Here is a 17,643-nt window from a genome sequence, read left to right on the forward strand (position 1 = left end):
AATAAAAAGATTAACATGAAAAAAAAAAAAAAAAAAAAAAAAAAAAAAAAAAAAAACTTAAATTTTAGGAGTTCGTCCTATGAATTCAAAATGAAAATTTTTATTTAACATTTATTATCTTCTTTTTAAGAGTAGCTACCTTTTATTAATGAGCGTATTTTTGAATTAAAATTTTTTTTTTTGAAATCCTCTTATAAATAGGATAAAAGGAAAAAGAGAGTCCAACTCTAATTATGGGCTCTTTGCTCATTGTCTGTTCTATCCGGTCCAGTCCAGCCTAGTTTTTGGGACCGGGACCAAAACCCAAAATTTTAAACTACAGTTTGAGGTTCTATTGATAGTTAGCATGCCCATTAACCCGTCACATCACCCACCCAACTTACTGGTCCAACCCGGCCCATTTCCCAATTCCCACCCGCTTTCTTTTCTTCCCAATTCGATTCACCAGAAATCCAGATCTATTTTCCCCTTCCCCTCTCTCACACTATGTGATACTACTCTCTAGTCTCTCTCTACACAAAACCAATTTCCCACACAGATCCAATTCCCCAACAGATCGGAATTCCAATTCCCACCCAACAAAAAAAATGGAAAAATCATGCAGTCTCCTCGTCCACTTCGACAAAGCAACCCCAGCACTGGCCAACGAGATCAAAGAATCCCTGGAAGGAAACGACGTCGAATCCAAAATCGAAGCCCTCAAGAAGGCGATCATGCTCTTGCTCAACGGCGAGACCATCCCTCAGCTCTTCATCACCATCATCCGCTACGTCCTCCCTTCGGAGGACCACACCATCCAGAAACTCCTCCTGCTCTACCTCGAGCTAATCGAGAAAACCGATTCCAAGGGAAAAGTACTCCCAGAAATGATCCTCATTTTCCAGAACCTCCGCAACAACCTCCAGCATCCCAACAAGTTCATACGCGGCGTCACGCTTCGGTTCCTCTGCCGCCTCAACGTGTCCGAGATCGTCGAGCCGCTTCTGCCGTCGATCCTGTCCAATCTCGAGCACCGCCACCCGTTCGTGCGGTGGAATGCGGTGCTGGCGGTGATGTCGGTCTACAGGCTGCCGCATGGGGAGCAATTGCTGGATTCGGCGTTGGAGATCATCGAAAAGTTCTTGACTTCCGAGCAGGATAGTTTGAGCAAGCGCAACGCGTTTCTGATGCTGTTCAATTGCGCGCAGGATCGGGCGATGGATTATTTGTTCCGGAATGTGGATCGAATTGCCAATTGGGGCGAGCAGCTCCAGATGGTGGTGCTGGAGTTTATTCGGAAGGTTTGCCGTGCGAACAAGGTGGAAAAGGGGAAGTATATAAAGATTATCATCTCGTTGCTGAACGCGCAGTCGACGACGGTGGTTTACGAGTGCGCGACGACGCTCGTGTCGCTTTTGTCGGCGTCGACGACGATTCGTGTGGCGGCGAATACTTACTGTCAGTTGCTGCTGTCGCAGAGCGATAACAACGTGAAGCTGATCGTTTTGGATCGGTTGAATGAGCTGAGGATTTCGCATCGGGAGATTATGGTGGATTTGGTGATGGATGTGCTGCGAGCGCTCTTGACGCCGAATTTGGATATTAGGAAGAAGACGATTGATATTGCCTTGGATTTGATCACGCCGAGGAATGTGGATGAGATGGTGATGATGTTGAAGAAGGAGGTTGTGAAGACACAAAATTTGGAGCATGAGAAGAATGGAGAGTATAGGCAAATGCTGGTTCAAGTGATTCATTCTTGCGCGATCAAGTTCCCAAAGGTCGCGAGCATTGTGGTGCATTTGTTTATGGATTTCTTAGGCGATTCCAATGTGGCTTCAGCTATTGATGTGGTGGTTTTCGTTAGGGAGATCATTGAGACCAATCCAAAGCTTCGTGTTTCAATTATAACTAGGCTTTTGGCTACGTTTTACCAGATCTGTGCCGTGAGGGTTTGCTCGTGTGCACTTTGGATCATTGGTGAGTATTGCTTGTCTCTCTCAGAAGTGGAGACTGGGATCGCGATGATCAAGCAGTGTCTCGGGGAGTTGCCATTTTTTACAGTGACTAAAGAAGGGGAAGTGCAAGATCAAGGTGCGAAGAAAGTTCAGCAAATGAATTCCACCACTGTTTCTTCTCGAAGGCCCGCGATTCTCGCGGACGGGACTTATGCTACTCAAAGTGCTGCACTAGAAACTGCTATGTCGCTGCCTACATTCGTTCAAGGATCGTTGTCTTCGATAGGAAACTTGAGATCATTGATTCTATCGGGCGACTTTTTCCTCGGGGCAGTTGTGGCTTGTACATTGACAAACCCTGAGAAACAGGCCCTGGAAGTCTCTGGCTGAGGCATGAGAAACAGGCCCTGGAAGTCTCTCATGAAAAGTAAAAAAAAAAAAAAAAAACTGTCAACTACCAAAATTGCGAATAAAACAACTGCATACATGAAGGTTTTCCTTATTATGAGGGCACATGGAGTAAGCTAGTGCTTTATGCCCTTCAAAAGTTTACAGCTTATTACCAGTGGCAGTATTCCACACCTGCACAGAAATGAACTTTCACAAATGCAGTCCAACATTGTTTTTATACCGAAAGAATATGCCAAGTAAAGTAAACCATAACAGTCTTGTCCTCTCCACAAGTTATGATGCATAGTTTTCTGTTTTGATTTGAAAAGGCGAGATCATTAACCTTACCGAGATGAGCATCAATCTGAGAAAAAAAAAATTCCATGGCAAATATACAATTATTAACAAAAGGGGCTAAACAAACTAGTTAGCATCGTAGATGGTACTGCAAATCATCACCTCTATCATAGGAATATATTTGCACTATGTCTTTCGAATATACAATGCCTGATATGGAAAGTTTTATATTTTAGAACAATGGTTTAACCCACACGAGGGAGAGTGTTAGAACAATGGTCAAATGATTGAATTCACACTTTCCTAATACTTCAAACTTTTGGAACAAATGGTAATTTAATAATAAAAAAACCAATAAATAAATCCTCTGAAAGTAACATACCAAAAATGGCACCATCAGGACTGTACATCACACAGTTTACATATAATCATAATTATTGGCCAACAACGCCTATCATCTAGTGAAATAGAGATTATTAGACTCATAAATTTTCCTAGCACATATTCTCCAACTTAAAAAATTATATACTAGTTACGTCAGTCTATGTAGATGTTTGTCAAACTTCCAAGGCCATTGAACAGGCTCGAATGTCCCAAACATTGAAGTTTTGAGAAACAAGCCTCTCCCTCCTACCTATTTCCCAAATTTTGATATCCCCAATATTCATTCTAGCTGAATTTGATAGAACATAAAATATATAATAGAACAGAATTTTAGCTAAAACAACTACCCTTTGACTATCTTATGGTACAAAAATTTGAAGATCTATAGTACCAGTAGATGAAGCATTAAGAGCTTACCAAGAAGCAAGGCTTGTTGCAATGGATGAAAATTGATGGTGTTGACAGCAGAGCCCTGATTCAAGTTGACAATGACAATAGCAGGACATTGGAGGACTCAGATGGGATGAGAGTCTATAGAGGCCCCCACCTTCTTGACAAAATGCTTGTGAAAATGTGGCAGAGGAGATAGTCTGGTAGACTGCTGATAATGTCAATATCATTGTCATATAAAGACAAAACATGGAATTAGAAAATATTAAAAACAAAGGTGGCACTGCTTATGCTTTATTTTAGCAATACAAACATGAAATTGGAACTGTAAGGACTGAAATTGTATTGGCCCCAAAATAGGAATGGGCTCGAACGTTGACGGTCCCCACAATAAATTTGTAGAGAGTAGGCTGAAAAGCTAGGCCTTAGCGAGCGGGCAATTGTTAGTCATGGTGGTTATGGCGGTTGCGCAGAGATGAACTGAGCTTATACAAGGAGATTTTCTCTTTGGTGCAATTTGAGTGACTCCTGCTCTTGGGCTCCGGAGGGAGTCCCCCTTCCTGGATTGCCTCTTCCTCCTTTTATACTAGCTTCTACTCTCCCTTGAATGTCCACGTGTAGGTTGAGATTCGTAGGGTTGATACTTGTCCCATCAGCCCATACCCAAAGTGGTTGGGAATGGTTGTAAAGGCTGAAAAGCATGGCTCTGTCAGGTGCAGAGTACTTAATTGCAGTAACGGCAGCCTTTCCTTTGTTCTTTGTTGTTTTAGTACTTTTCCTGTTCGGTGGAATGACTCGGGGTGTCATCATCAGGACCGAGTCGCTCCCTTTGTCCTCGGCTATAGTTATGGCCAAGGAGGGTCCTTCCTATGGCTGAGGAGGATCCTTCCTTGGATCGGGCCTTGGGCCCAACGCGAACATTGACATGGGCTTCTCAGTTTTATACCCGCACAATAGCCCCTCAAAATCCTGCTCTTCGGCTCCTCAGACGAAGAGGAGGGTTTTGGTGACATCAGGCCTACGTCATGGCTTGCCAAGTCTCCTCCTTTAGCAGTGCTGGAGCCTTTTCACTTGCCTGAAGCACATTCCTGGCTGTGAGACATTCCTTTAGTTTACCCACGTTGCGTTCCTACCATTTAAGTACACGAGGCGCGCCTTCATTAAAGTCTCTTTATGAGGAGACGCTAATCCAACGGCTGAAGACTGCTTTGGGAATTGAGTGGGACTTATCTCATTTGTAGTTTTTCCTTGGGGATTTGGATGGATTAAATGCCACAAGGCTTGCCCCCTATATAAGAAGTACGGTGGGAGGTCATTCCCTTTATTTGCAGATCCTTTAAGCTTTTCAAATTCCTAACCCTCCAATTGTGCCAAAAGTCCCCATTACTAGTGTGACTGAGCCTTAGGAGGTGAGATGGTCAAAGCTAGGGTGAGGGTGAAAGAACTACTTCCTCTTTAGAAGCCTTGGGTATCTTCAAGATTCAGAATGGCCCGGTCAGTGCAATGGAGACAAAGACTCAAGACATTTCTTCTCCCCGATAAGGCAAGAAAGGAGCCTCTTATTCCTTCAGCCAAAATTCGAAGTAGGTGGAGGTTGCATTAGATTTTTGGTGCGATAGCACTGAGATTTCCCATTGCCGGTACCATTCGTGCTCACCCGATTGATGCTAATATGATACTTGCTCGATTGCTGTTAGAGTAGGTATGGGGACTTGGCGTCCCCGCTTTTTCCTCTCTTCCATCACTGGTGTCATCCAGACTTGCTTAGTTGCTGTTAGAGTAAGATTGTGGACCAGGTGCCTCTGCTTCTTCTTCTCTTCCATCACTGGTGCCATCCAGACTTGCTTAGTTGCTGCTAGAGCAGAATTGAAGGATCTATCGTTTCTGTGTAGTCCCCCCCCCCCTTTTTTTTTGTTTCTGTAGTTAGTTTCTGGTATAGGCTTGTCTAAGCCCCTTTTTGGTATGCTGTACTACTTCTTTGTCTAATAAAAGATGACTTTACCTCATTTTGTGTATTCTTTCTTTTCTACAATAGTTATTTTGTGAATGGATGTGCTGGTGTCTTTTTCTTTCGAACAGTACTTAGGGCTGATGCCCTCGTTTAGCAAAAAGTTACCTCTTTGAACTTATCAAAACTGGAGGGCGCAACAATGCCGACTTTAAATAGGTTGACCACATGAGACTAACCGGAATAATAGTTGAATGTTCTGTATTACGTATGGGGCGATCACCCGAGGATGTGTAACCTAAAATGAACTATCCAAGGGGGTCGTCGGGCACCAGGGTGCTCTACCACGTTTCAGATGGTATTCATAGCCTTAACTTGTTTTAGGCATTCGGTCCGAGGACCAAGGCATGACTGTACCTGGTCTAAACACTTGGAAAGGTGCCATTGTGTGTTAGTTTCCATAGAGCCGAGGTCCGAGGACCGCACGGGACTTCCATTCTGTCTAGGATTTAAGCCTTTCTTGATATGGTTAGTTTCCAGTAGGTTTGAGTTCGAGGACCATGCAAGACCTTGGTTCTGTCCAAAACTTATGTTTTCTTTTTAAAGTAGTTGGTTTCCTTATAGGTTTAAGTCCGAGGACCATGCAAGACCTTGGTTCTGTCCAAAACTTATAGGAATTCGGTGAATCGGGCTACTAGACCCGCGAGGGTTAGCCCCTTGACAAATGTGTGGGGCATATACTTGATGTTAGAAGCCCCTAGAACTGCTTGTGCCACTGGCACTTCGTAGTGTAGCCCTGAGGGTGAGCCGCATGTAGCACTGCCAAAATTCTCTCTTTCGAGGGACCCTTGTTGGTAGGGGCTTGATCCTACCATGACTAACAGCTGCCTGCACCAACGCACAAGCTTTCCCACAGATGGCGCCAATTGTAAGGACTAAAATTGTATTGGCCCCAAAACAGGAATGGGCTCGAACGTTGACGATCCCCACAACAAATTTGTAGAGAATGGGCTGAAAAGCTAGGCCTTAGCGAGCGGGCAATTGTTAGTCATAGTGGTTATGGCGGTTGTGCAGAGATGAACTGAGCTTATTTAAGGAGATTTTCTCTTTGGTGCAGTTTGAGTGACTCCTGCTCTTGGGCTCCGGAGGGAGTCCCCTTTCCTGGATTGCCTTTTCCTCCTTTTATATTAGCTTCTACTCTCCCTTGAATGTCCATGTGTAGGTTAAGATTCGCAGGGTTGACACTTGTCACTTAGCCTATACCCAAAGTGGTTGGGAGTGGTTGTAAAGGCTGAAAAGCATGACTTTGTCAGGTGCAGAGTACTTAATTACAGTAACGGTAGCCTTTCCTTTATTCTTTGTCGTTTTAGTACTTTTCCTGTTCGGTGGAATGACTTGGGGTGTCATTATCAGGACCGAGTCCCTCCCTTTGTCCTCGGCTATAGTTATGGCCAAGGAGGGTCCTTCCTTGGATCGGGCCTTAGGCCCAACGCGAACATTGAAATGGGCTTCTCGATTTTATACCCCCATAGGAACATTTATTAGAAGTATTCAAGTACTAAGCTTTGGCAAAGCCTAGACAAAATTCTTTAATAAAATAATGAAACCCCTATCCTTAAGTCTTACTATCATGATAAATATGGATCTGACATAGACTAGAAGTGTTGGAGGTTTTCAATTATCTTAAATATGCAAGAATACAAGTTTATTGACCAAATCGGAATCTAAACTAGCCTTAATTTAGTAACCTTAATCATTAATTTAGTTATAAAGCATGGATACTTTTCACATATCTCAGCACCTATATTTCACCAATAATATTGGTCAAGTCACCAGGTTTAATTGAAAGCTTGGTCATTTAGAACTGTCACTACTTCTCACAAACAACTAGGCAAATTTTTATAGGGAACTAAACATTCACATTGGTAGGCAAACAATAAGTGGAGCTTGATTTTAACAAAAAGGTCTGGATGATGACAGAATCACTATCATTGTAACCATAACTTTGGTATATACACTTGTGGGGCCAGAGAACTTACGACCCGGCCTACTTTCCACTAGGGCCCAGGGCCCGTACCGAGGAAGGTAGTCGCCGAGGACGAGTAGGGAAAGACCAAATGGCCTAGAGACACAGCCGAGGATGACCCTGTCCTCGGCATCCCAAGACTTCAAAGAGAAGAGCGACATGTCGACAAAGGCAGCCTCCAAAAGGCCCCTAAAAGAAGAAACGAGTAGAATGGGACCCACATGGGGGTACGGAATGAAGGTGGTTCAAGGTAAATACGTCTCCTCTGCATTGAATGCGCCCACAAATGTCTTAGCCATATTAATGAGAAAAGACGCCTGAACAGTGTGGTTTCGGTTAGCGCAACTAACAAAAAGCAGGGGGAGGCGACTGATGGGACATGTAGTTGAATAGGGACCTGCCGGATCAACAGGTGGAAGGTCAAGATCAACCAAGATGGGCTATATAACGTGAAGACCTATGCGCCAAAAAAGGGGGGCTCCCAGACGACGGAGTCCTAAACAGGAGAGAATAATAAGAACAAAAAGCTCATTGGATGAGGTCTAAGGACCGGAGCCACTCATGACATATCGGAATAGATTTTTATTAAACACGTCAGGTTCATCCTTGTGCAAATCACTATGGAAACCATGACCAACTACCGTTTGGTGACCAAGACCTAACCTTTCAAACCCATGCTCTACAAATTATATTGTTTAGGCCTTTTTACGTGCGAACCCAATACCATTTTGGGGTCGTTACAAATCGAGTCCTTACAACACTATTTTGAGAAGATCAGCCTATTAAGGTTTATCTTCTGTCTTATAAGATATTGTCTTTATTAAGTCCGTTAAAATCAAACATACTTCTAAATTAGATTATAGCCAAGAATATAGAAGTAGAACTGGATGCAAAAGCTACGGTGGAGTGGGTGTCTGATCCTTCTCTTTTGAACATTTCTCATTTTGCTCTCATTTCGGATTGCATGAACTTACTGGGACAATGATTCCAAGAGTAAAGATTAAGCATTGCTTTAGGGAAGCTAACTAGTGTGCAGATCATCTTGCAGCAACTAGATTTTATGCTTTTTGATGTTCCCCTTTCAGATCTTAAGTTTTTGTTGTATTTTGATTGTATGGGCAAATTCTCTGAGAGGAATTGCCTTATTTCCTTTTAGTTGTTTTAATATAATAGCATTTATTTGCACAAAAAAAAAAAAAAAAATGGTGAAAGTGATTTTGTATCATCAACACATCCATCAAGACCAAAGTCCAGTTTAATATATTAAAAGTCATTGCAACATGTTACCCAAAAACCGTGAGAAAATAGGTTGAATAGGATTTTAAATGTACAATAAAAGCATTGCAACTATTATGGTTGTAAAGGATTTTAAATGTAAAATAATATTTTATATATATATATATATATATATATATATATATATTGTGGGGGCCCAAGGACTGAGGAAGGGATTATTGAACTGTTAGTGTTGGTGTTAGGGTATCAGGTACCCGAGGAGGGAATCACCTGAGGAGAAGGGGAGAAGAGACAAAAGGTTCTTAGGAGTTTCAGGTGGGAAAGGCTGGTTGAGAAGAGAGAATCATGAATGTAGGAGAAGTTTCAAGCAAGAAGTATCCTGTTACCTCCGCATTAAATGGTGGGCAACAGCTTTATTAGCTACATTGATGAGGAAGTAACTTAAGCAGTGTAATTCATAGCTCAACAACTCCTTTTACTACCTTCATCAAATGTTTAAAGGGGCAGATGTCACACTGAGAACCTTGTTATGTAAAGATGGAGGGTCAAGATGTGAAGTAGGGAATAGTATATAGTATATAAGAAAGAAAAAGTTCTTAGAAAAGTGGATCGAGAGGGAGAAGTATCAGAAATAGAAGAGTAAAAACCAGGATATTGAGAGAAGAGCGTGAACATTGCAACTTTTGGTGTAATATTGGCCTCCTTGGGCAAGCATGTAACAAGCTCTTTACATACATAATCCACCCTATTTAGTCTTTTTCTCCCTCATTCCTATCCTTGGGCGAAGCCCTCTCTTATTGTTAAATCCATTCTCTTATAAATATATTGATTTGGCCCTAACTGAACTGTAGGAACTTTACTATTCTAAGTGGGCTTGTATCGTTTGATCGTTGTGTCCTTACACACACACACACAGATATATATATATATATATATATATATCAGTAAACTATATCAGATATGACTACAAAATAATTTAAATAATTAGTTTTAAATAATTAGTTAATTACTACACATTCTTGTATAAATACTATACAAGAATGACATAAATATTTACTCCACATCATAATCATAAAGGTAAACACAATAAGCGATAGTAATAAAATTAAATTATTGGATTAGATTTTTTTTTAAGCAATAGTAATAAGCAAAAGTCATAAAGTCCAATTAAGTTCTTAATGTCCGTACTATTCAATAATGAGTACCACAATAAATTCCTGAAAATGGCATTTGTGAAGTAGTTTTATTAAAAAGAAACATATACAATACCCCAAAAAAAAAAAAAAAAAAGAAGGGGAAATTTGTAAGAGGGAGAGTTGGTGACTTACAAAGAGTTCAAATAAAGAGGGTCCAGATTCCTGCAAGCCACCATTTGATTTCTGACTATCACTGAGAGTCATCACTCACCATCAAAGGGTTGTACTCTCTTAGTCTTAGGGTGTGGTATGTGAGTAGAGCTACCTTCTCCACTAGCTCCATTCTCATCATCACGACTTCGCTTACTTTTGATATCCTCTTCAAAATGATCAACACCCTCATTATAAGGAATTATGTTGCTGCTGCACTCACTCTGACCCATGCAGGGCCGGCCTAAGCGTTTTGAAGGCCTAAGGCGAAATCTTCAAATGGAGCTTTTATATTATCACTTAAATAATATTTAACTAGCATTTTATACAATAATTTTTTAAATCTATTATTTTTACTTTTTTTTTTTTGAGAAAATGATAAAATTATAACAAATTTTACTACAAACTAGTGTTATAATGAATGTGATCAATGACACGAGGCTTACAAAAATACTAGAAATATTATAAAATTTACAACATGAGAATTACAAAGATAAATCACCAATCACAAATATTTATTCAAAAATGCATTCAATAGTTTGTTGAAATTCACCTATCATATTCATTATCACATCAAATTATAAAAGTTATGAAGACCACCATACACCTTTGGTACAGTGATCACTCCACAAGTATAAGTTCTTGTGGAGTGTGAGGGGCAATTATTTAAGTTTTTAGAGGAGAGTTTCGCACATATATACACTTAGATTAAGTTAGAGTAGAATTTTTATTTTGTATAAAAATAATTAAATAAATAAAAGTTATATAGTAAATTTATAATATTTTTAACATTTTTTCTATTTGAATTACTTGTGATTAGTAACACACCTATTTATTTAAATTTGTCTTACCTCTATCTCTAGCATTACTTGAGCCTTCTTAATAGTGAAAAAAATATAAACAAAAATATTTTAATATCTCTAAAAAAAAATATTTATATATAAAAAATAAAAAAAATTGCCCTCAAATTTGAGGCCTTCTCTAGTAAAGGGACCCTAGGCAGTGGCCTAAGCTTAGGGCAGGCCCTGGACCCATGCTGCGTATCAGATCTTCAATTTCTTCCTCGTATACCACATGGCCCCACATTTCTTTGTCTCCAGCCTGTTCTGTTCCTCAATATCTCCATACATTACCTTATGGGACCCGCATTTCCTTGTCTCGATCATGCGTTCACCTTCGAGTATGAATTCAATCCCAACTTGACAGCTGGATCCATCAGCAATTTCAGGTAATTCTGCTCCAAGGAAGAATTCGATTGAACGAGGAAATAAATAAATGAACCAACAATGATCCGACTCAACCGTATTAAACTCTCCCGAAACACGTGCGGGAAAAAAACTCGTAAAGTCCCTTCCATTGGCTTTAATGCGACACGTAAGCTCGTAACTGTCATAACCACGATGCTGGTGGTGTCGAAAAATAGCGCAGAGAGCAATTCCTCTAATTTGTTCAAATAAATATGAAGGCAGTTCCAGATTTATTAAAGCCCCCACACTATGATGCCTAAACCAGTTCGGAACTTCACTTCCGGGAAGAAAAACATCAAAGCTACGTTTTGTAGTTGATTCTCGATAGCACAATTCCTGAAACATAAAAACCAACCATGAATCTCAAAAAAAAAAAAAAAAAAAACCATGATCTTTAAAGCTGGCTGAGAGAGAGACCTGAAAATATTCTCTTAGCATTGCAGTGAACAAGTCACAACAGCCTTGATTTTCAACAAATTGGAAACAATTGAGAAGATAAAAAGATTTTCCTGAATCATCTTTCATTTTAAATGGTGGAAAAGATTCCAATGAGGCACATCCATTTGCCCGAACTTGAATGTAAGGAGTCATCAATCGAGGCAACAATTGAAGATTCTTGCAATTCTCCACCCAAAATTCTCTCAACTTAGATAGTAGATTAATGCTTTCAGGAATGAAAACAAAATTATTTCCACTTAGATCTAATTCTTTTAATGAGGACAAACAGCCAATATCACTAGGGATTGATTGAAGATTGCAGTTCCTCATATTCAATCTAGTTAATGAACACAAACCTGATACAGATACCAAGCCCATGAGATCTGGAGTTTTTGACATTGACAGCCCATTACATCCTTGGAAAGATAGTATTTTGAGATTTTTTAAGCAAAAGATGGAGGAAGGTGGCTCTCTTATAGCAGTTCCACTTACATCTAGTTCCTTTAGGCCTTCTAGATTCCCCAAATTCATTGGCATATTGTCAAGTTTTAAGCAACCAGATAGAGTGAGAGTTTTTAGTGATGTCAAACTACAAATGACTCCAGGAAGACTTGAAAGGTTTTTGCAATTTGTTAGATCCAATGTGATAAGCCCAGTTAACTGCTCCATTGATAATGGTAGATCTTCTATAGCAGTACCATCCAAATAAAGTTTTAGTAAGCATGACATATTCCCCACAATTTCTGGAAACTTCTTCAGCTTTGAACAACCTGAAAGAATAAAAATTTCAAGAGATTCCCAACTGATCTCGCACGGAAGGCTTTCAAGACATTTGCAATTGCTCAAATCCAACAAAATAAGATGTTTGAGATCTCCAAGGGATGCGTGAATCATAGACAATTTTGTGCAACCTTTGAGAATCAGCTTCTTAAGATTTGGGACTCTCGGTAGTCTTGAAAGGTTTTTGCAATTTGTTAGATCCAATTTGATAAGCCCAATTAACTGCTTCATTGATAATGGTAGATCTTCTATAGCAGTCCCATCCAAATAAAGTTTTAGCAAGCGTGACATATTCCCCATAATTTCTGGAAACTTCTTCAACTTTGAACAACCTGAAAGAATAAAAATTTCAAGAGATTCCCAGTTGATCTCGCATGGAAGGCTTTTAAGACATTTGTAATTGCTCAAATCCAACAAAATAAGATGTTTGAGATCTCCAAGGGATGCGTCAATCGTAGGCAATTTTGTGCAACCTTTGAGAATCAACTTCTCAAGATTTGGGACTCTAGCAAAATCCAAAGTCATGATCAATTCTCTAGAATCACTGAGGTTGATGATTCTTAGCCACTTTAAACTCTGTTAGCATTGAAAAACAACCAAATAGAGAAAATTCAACGATTATGAACATATTTTTACCACCAAAAAAATAAAAACCTTGTTTCACATGAGTAAAGATCTTACCCAGTTTCCCTCCCATAGTTGTTTGATACGGCTACAAGGCATAATGAGTTCAACAAGTTTGTCAGGATTGAAATTTTTTGGCATGAATTTCAAAGGACATTCAGGCCAATCCATAAGACGTAAATCACTTGAAAGAGAATTAAGTCCTTGAGGAAGGCGCACATTACAAATTTTAAGCAATCTTAGATTTCTCATCTTTGAGAAGGTTTTAGCATTCAAGTCCTCTACTTTTTCTTCAACATTCAAGTCCTCTTCTTTTGAACAGGTGTTGATGAATATGCCTTCAACTTTTTCAGTTCCCTAGTAACCAACAAAAATAAAAGAGTAATTGCATTGGAAGGTATTAACAAAAACTTTAATGAATCTCACACACACACACACTCATAACAAAGCTTAAGATTATGCATAATCAACTTACTGTATTATTTTTTAGTACATGAAGGACATCCTCCTTAACCCACAATCTACTCCGTCTACCGAGTTCTTCAAGGGATTCATGACGAACAATTTCCTTACCCAATTCTTGTAGTAAATCATGCATCCATAATTCTTCTTCATCTAAGATGGTTATAAGAGATTTTTCTACAAGTATGTCTATATCAATGTAAGGCTTGTAATGGGGAGTTTGTAGTATGTTTGCTACACGATATTTAGTCATTCCTTTGAAGAAACAAGCAATATCCAAAAATATTTTTTGCTCTATTATCTTTAGGCCATCAAAACTTATACGGAGCACATCCAGGATTTTCCATTCCGGATTTTCTTTTAGTCTACCTAGTTCAGATTCCCATGCTTTTGGATCTCTACGAAACGTGAAGGAGCCCAAAACTTTGAGTGCTAAAGGAAGGCCTTGAGCATAACGTACAAATTTTTTAGATAGCACCTCGTAACCTTCTAAAGGATTTTCCTGCTTGAAGGCTTTCAGACTAAAAAGCATAAGAGCTTCATCATTATCCAATTTCTTAGCCTTGTATATATTTTGTTCAGCCACTTCATGTCTAATTAACAAATTTTGATCCCTAGTTATTATAATGATCACACTCCCTTCACCAAACCAACTTCGCTTGCCTGCTAAAGCTTTTAATTGTTCAGGTTGATCCACATCATCAAGAATGACAAGAACCTTCTTATGACATAATCTACTACTTATCAAATTGATTCCCGGTTGAACATCCCAAATATCAATATTTTTTTCGAACAAGACATCAGAAAGAAGTTGTTTCTGTAAAGTAACTAAACCACCATTTCCACTTTTTTCTCTGACATTTGCAAGAAAACTGCTGCCAGCAAAATGACAACGGATTCTATCATATAGGACTTGTGCAATAGTTGTTTTACCGATTCCACCCATACCCCAAATCCCTATAAGGTGAACATCATTCAACCCCATTCTTAAACATAAATTCTCCATTTCCTCCACACGAGATTGTATTCCAACAAGATCCTCATGAACACCTGAGTATGAATAATGCAAGTCACCAATTGATTTTCTGGCAATCTCTTCGATAATTGTTGACTCCTTCCTGCCAGGAATATATAACAATAATTTTTTGAGTCGAGATAGGCCATAACAAGACAGAAGGCTCAACAAGTGTACTATTTTAGATTCGTTCATTATAGAAAATGGAACTGTAAGTTCCACAATATGAAAAAGATATAATAAATTGTGAAATTGACAATATAAATTTTGTATTACATATTTGGGCTGCTGTAGAAAACATAAAATAGTAAGCCATTGTTTAAGAAGGAAAAAAAAAAAAAAGATCATCATTGGGTGGAAGTCATCTGTGTAGTGTTACCTTACCATTAAAACTAAAGTGCACGTATAGTAGTCTTGGTCAGAAAGAGTTGGAAGGTAGCTATTGCCTTTTAGATCTGGAATTAACAACTTTCAATAAAACTTCAAAAAAGAAACATTTCAATTTTACATGATTCTTCATTACAACTTGCATGTCATGTTATATTGTTTCTTGACTATATTTCTAATTCATCTTTTGGAACTCTTCGGGCTTTCATTGCTTCATTTTTAGAATAAAATAGAAAAATAAAGAATAGATGCCTATGATCCCAAACGAATGTAGTTTAAATTATTGTTTCTGCAGAATGAATATAGGTTCTTGCTTTCAAAGAAAGGAGCTTGCCTGCTCGGAGGTAGGAGCCTTTGTGCAATTCCTGTACTTTCTGAGTGTAATTGGGAATGGAATAAATTTTCAAGATTGAGGTCAGTAACAACGCATTCTTGAGGAATCATATAGAGAATGGTGAGGCATTGAGGGCGTGTTCTATGGACTTATATGGAATCAGAGATTCTAGCTGTGATTAGTGGAAATGGAAAAAGGTTCAAATATATTAATCTATATATTTGGTTAGTTGGGACTCTTTCAATACTGACAAATTCAATTGCACAGCTACTTATGAAGCCATCAAATAGTCTCATTCAGTTCTAGATTAGTGGAAAAATATTTGGTTTTCAAATGCTTAAGCATTCATTTATAGCTTAGTTTATGATCTAATAAAAAAAAAAGGAAAAAATGATCAATACACAAGTAACAAGTTCAGTGGGGAAAGAATGGAAACGCTATTCTCATTTTCTGTAATTTTTTCAATCACAGTAGTAAGCTTTTTTTATGCCTACAATTCACAAGACATATTAGGAAAATTGACTTGAATTGTTGATCATTATGCAGATATATTGATGATTGGGAAGCAGAATTCAGATGGGTTATACAAGGCAGCAGCTTTGGTCTACACTTCTAGTAGCTGCTAATATCTATTATATATAAACTAGAAACAAATCAGAGATTTCATGCTGCGAATTTTAAAGGTGAAGAAGCCATTTTCAAAGACATGAAGAATGATATAAAATTTGAATTTGCAAAAATGTTAAGGGGAGACGCACACAGAGGAAAATAAGAGTTCCAGGAATTATGCTATTTATAGTTACTAACTGCTGCTTAAGATTGTGCTCCGTGTCTACAGCTTAAGCTGCTAGTTTTGATCTATTATTTGTTCAATTCATCAGTTGTATTAAAAGATAAAATCAATCATTTCAGAAAAGAAATTAAGCTTGCTTAGGCTTCGTATTAATATAATAAAGTGACCGGTTGAAAATTCCAATTTTATACATTATATGAGAAACTCATCAAATTCCCTACGTAGAGTAATTGATTAAAGTCCACTTGTAACTAATCTTTTTTTTTTTTTTTTTTTTGGGTTTTGAGTAAGACACTAGTAACTAATCAAGTAGCTAATATTTGAGTAATGGACACAACGTAAGTATTAAATTCAGCGATCCACGATTAGATTTATTTTCTATCTGGCTGAGTAAATATATTATATAACATAACTTGAAAAAATTTATTTGGCCAAGTGAACAAAGCAATGATGTATAATATTTATATTCTGAAAGTGTGCAAAAGAAATTCTTACTTATTCCGTGCATCCCATCCAGAGAGATCGGCAACTTGAGTCAAAGCATCTCTCCACGATTTCAACTTCTCTTTGTTCTTGATAAGTTCTTCATGTTTAGCAAAGGCCTTTGCAAAACTGCCCTTCTGTTTTCGTACATCAGATGGATCTACACCATAAAAAACAGGCAAAATTGTTAGCCTAGTCTTTTTCTTGCACTCAACAATCTTTACAAGTTCATCCAAGCACCAAGACGAAGACGCATAGTTTCTTGATAGAACAATGATTGCAAACTTCGACTTTTCTATAGCATTCAAGAGCTTCGGGGAAATGGGTTTTCCTCTCTCAAGTCCTTCATCATCTCTAAAGGTCTTAATTCCTTTTTGATCCAAAGCAGCATAGAGATGGTCTGTGAAGTTGTTGCGGGTGTCCTCACCTCTGAAACTGAGGAAAACATCATACTTCCATTTGGGCAATGAAGAAAAAGAAGCTATTTCAGAGGTTATGGAAGCCATTGGAAACTTACAAAGCTTCAGTGTGTGTGATATCAGCCGTGGCTTTGGTTAGAGGCTTAGAGCTATATTATCATATGCGAATAGTTCACTTGTAAAGACTCAAAAAGAAAGAATGAATAATTTAAGTCTTCTGCGATTTTTATATTATTTTTCCTAATTCCTTTTAACTTTTTTGTAAGTCATAACTTTTAGGAAACTTTTAGGAAATTTCGTAAGGGATGCTAAGAAAATATTATACAACTGTAAAGTGTAAACACAAGATGCCTTTATTTCCCACTTCCACCACCCACCATCCCGCACTCTCAAAAGAAGAGAAAAAAGGCGATAAAGTACTCTATTGAAAAGGAATAGTGTGTAAATATTAAGAGTTGGTTTGGTACATGTGTTTAAAAATTAAAAATTATTATTTAAAAAATTTTGTAAAAATATGTGTGGATGAAAAAATATGTAAAAATATGTGAAATATTGTTTAAAAACTGAAAATTGTTGTTTAGAAACACTTACCAATCACTCCCTAAATTCTCTATTAATATAGATTCGTTTCTTTGGCCAATCAAGTCAACAAAGCTGCCATAACCACAATTTGAGGCATGGTTAAGTAGTAGAATAAAGTATGACTA

At 38.3% G+C, this 17,643-nt stretch overlaps 2 protein-coding genes across 3 annotated transcripts; one reads left to right on the forward strand and one right to left on the reverse strand.

The window, feature by feature from the left end:
- The first annotated feature begins 415 nt into the window (after positions 1-415).
- On the forward strand, positions 416-2,384 carry LOC115991972 (coatomer subunit beta-2-like). The gene has a single exon (XM_031115984.1). The coding sequence runs from the start codon at positions 588-590 to the stop codon at positions 2,325-2,327; it is 1,740 nt and encodes a 579-aa protein (XP_030971844.1). The 5' UTR covers positions 416-587; the 3' UTR covers positions 2,328-2,384.
- Positions 2,385-10,924: 8,540 nt separating this feature from the next.
- Positions 10,925-17,090, reverse strand: LOC115988539 (TMV resistance protein N-like). Of its 2 annotated transcripts, XM_031112112.1 has the most exons (6): positions 16,530-17,089; positions 13,519-14,623; positions 13,101-13,400; positions 12,906-12,995; positions 11,619-12,563; positions 10,925-11,537 (listed from the first exon to the last, which is right to left on the reverse strand). In XM_031112112.1, the coding sequence occupies exons 1-6, from the start codon at positions 17,021-17,023 to the stop codon at positions 10,998-11,000; spliced, it is 3,474 nt and encodes a 1,157-aa protein (XP_030967972.1). In that variant the 5' UTR covers positions 17,024-17,089; the 3' UTR covers positions 10,925-10,997. The 2 variants fall into 2 exon arrangements, with proteins under 2 accessions (XP_030967972.1, XP_030967971.1); XM_031112111.1 differs by having other exon boundaries at positions 11,619-12,995; positions 16,530-17,090.
- Positions 17,091-17,643: the final 553 nt, after the last annotated feature.

This window comes from Quercus lobata, chromosome 5 (assembly GCF_001633185.2).
Source record: "Quercus lobata isolate SW786 chromosome 5, ValleyOak3.0 Primary Assembly, whole genome shotgun sequence".
NCBI classification, from domain to species: Eukaryota; Viridiplantae; Streptophyta; class Magnoliopsida; order Fagales; family Fagaceae; genus Quercus; species Quercus lobata.

Excerpts from the sequence above, each read along its gene's own strand:
- LOC115991972 (XM_031115984.1), top strand. The coding sequence starts at position 588 with ATGGAAAAATCATGCAGTCTCCTCGTCCACTTCGACAAAGCAACCCCA.
- LOC115988539 (XM_031112111.1), bottom strand. The coding sequence starts at position 17,023 with ATGGCTTCCATAACCTCTGAAATAGCTTCTTTTTCTTCATTGCCCAAA. Across the intron at positions 14,624-16,529 it reads GGATGGGATGCACGGAATAA|GAAGGAGTCAACAATTATCG; the intron begins GTAAGAATTTCT and ends TATTCCTGGCAG. Across the intron at positions 13,401-13,518 it reads ATGTACTAAAAAATAATACA|GGAACTGAAAAAGTTGAAGG; the intron begins GTAAGTTGATTA and ends GTTGGTTACTAG.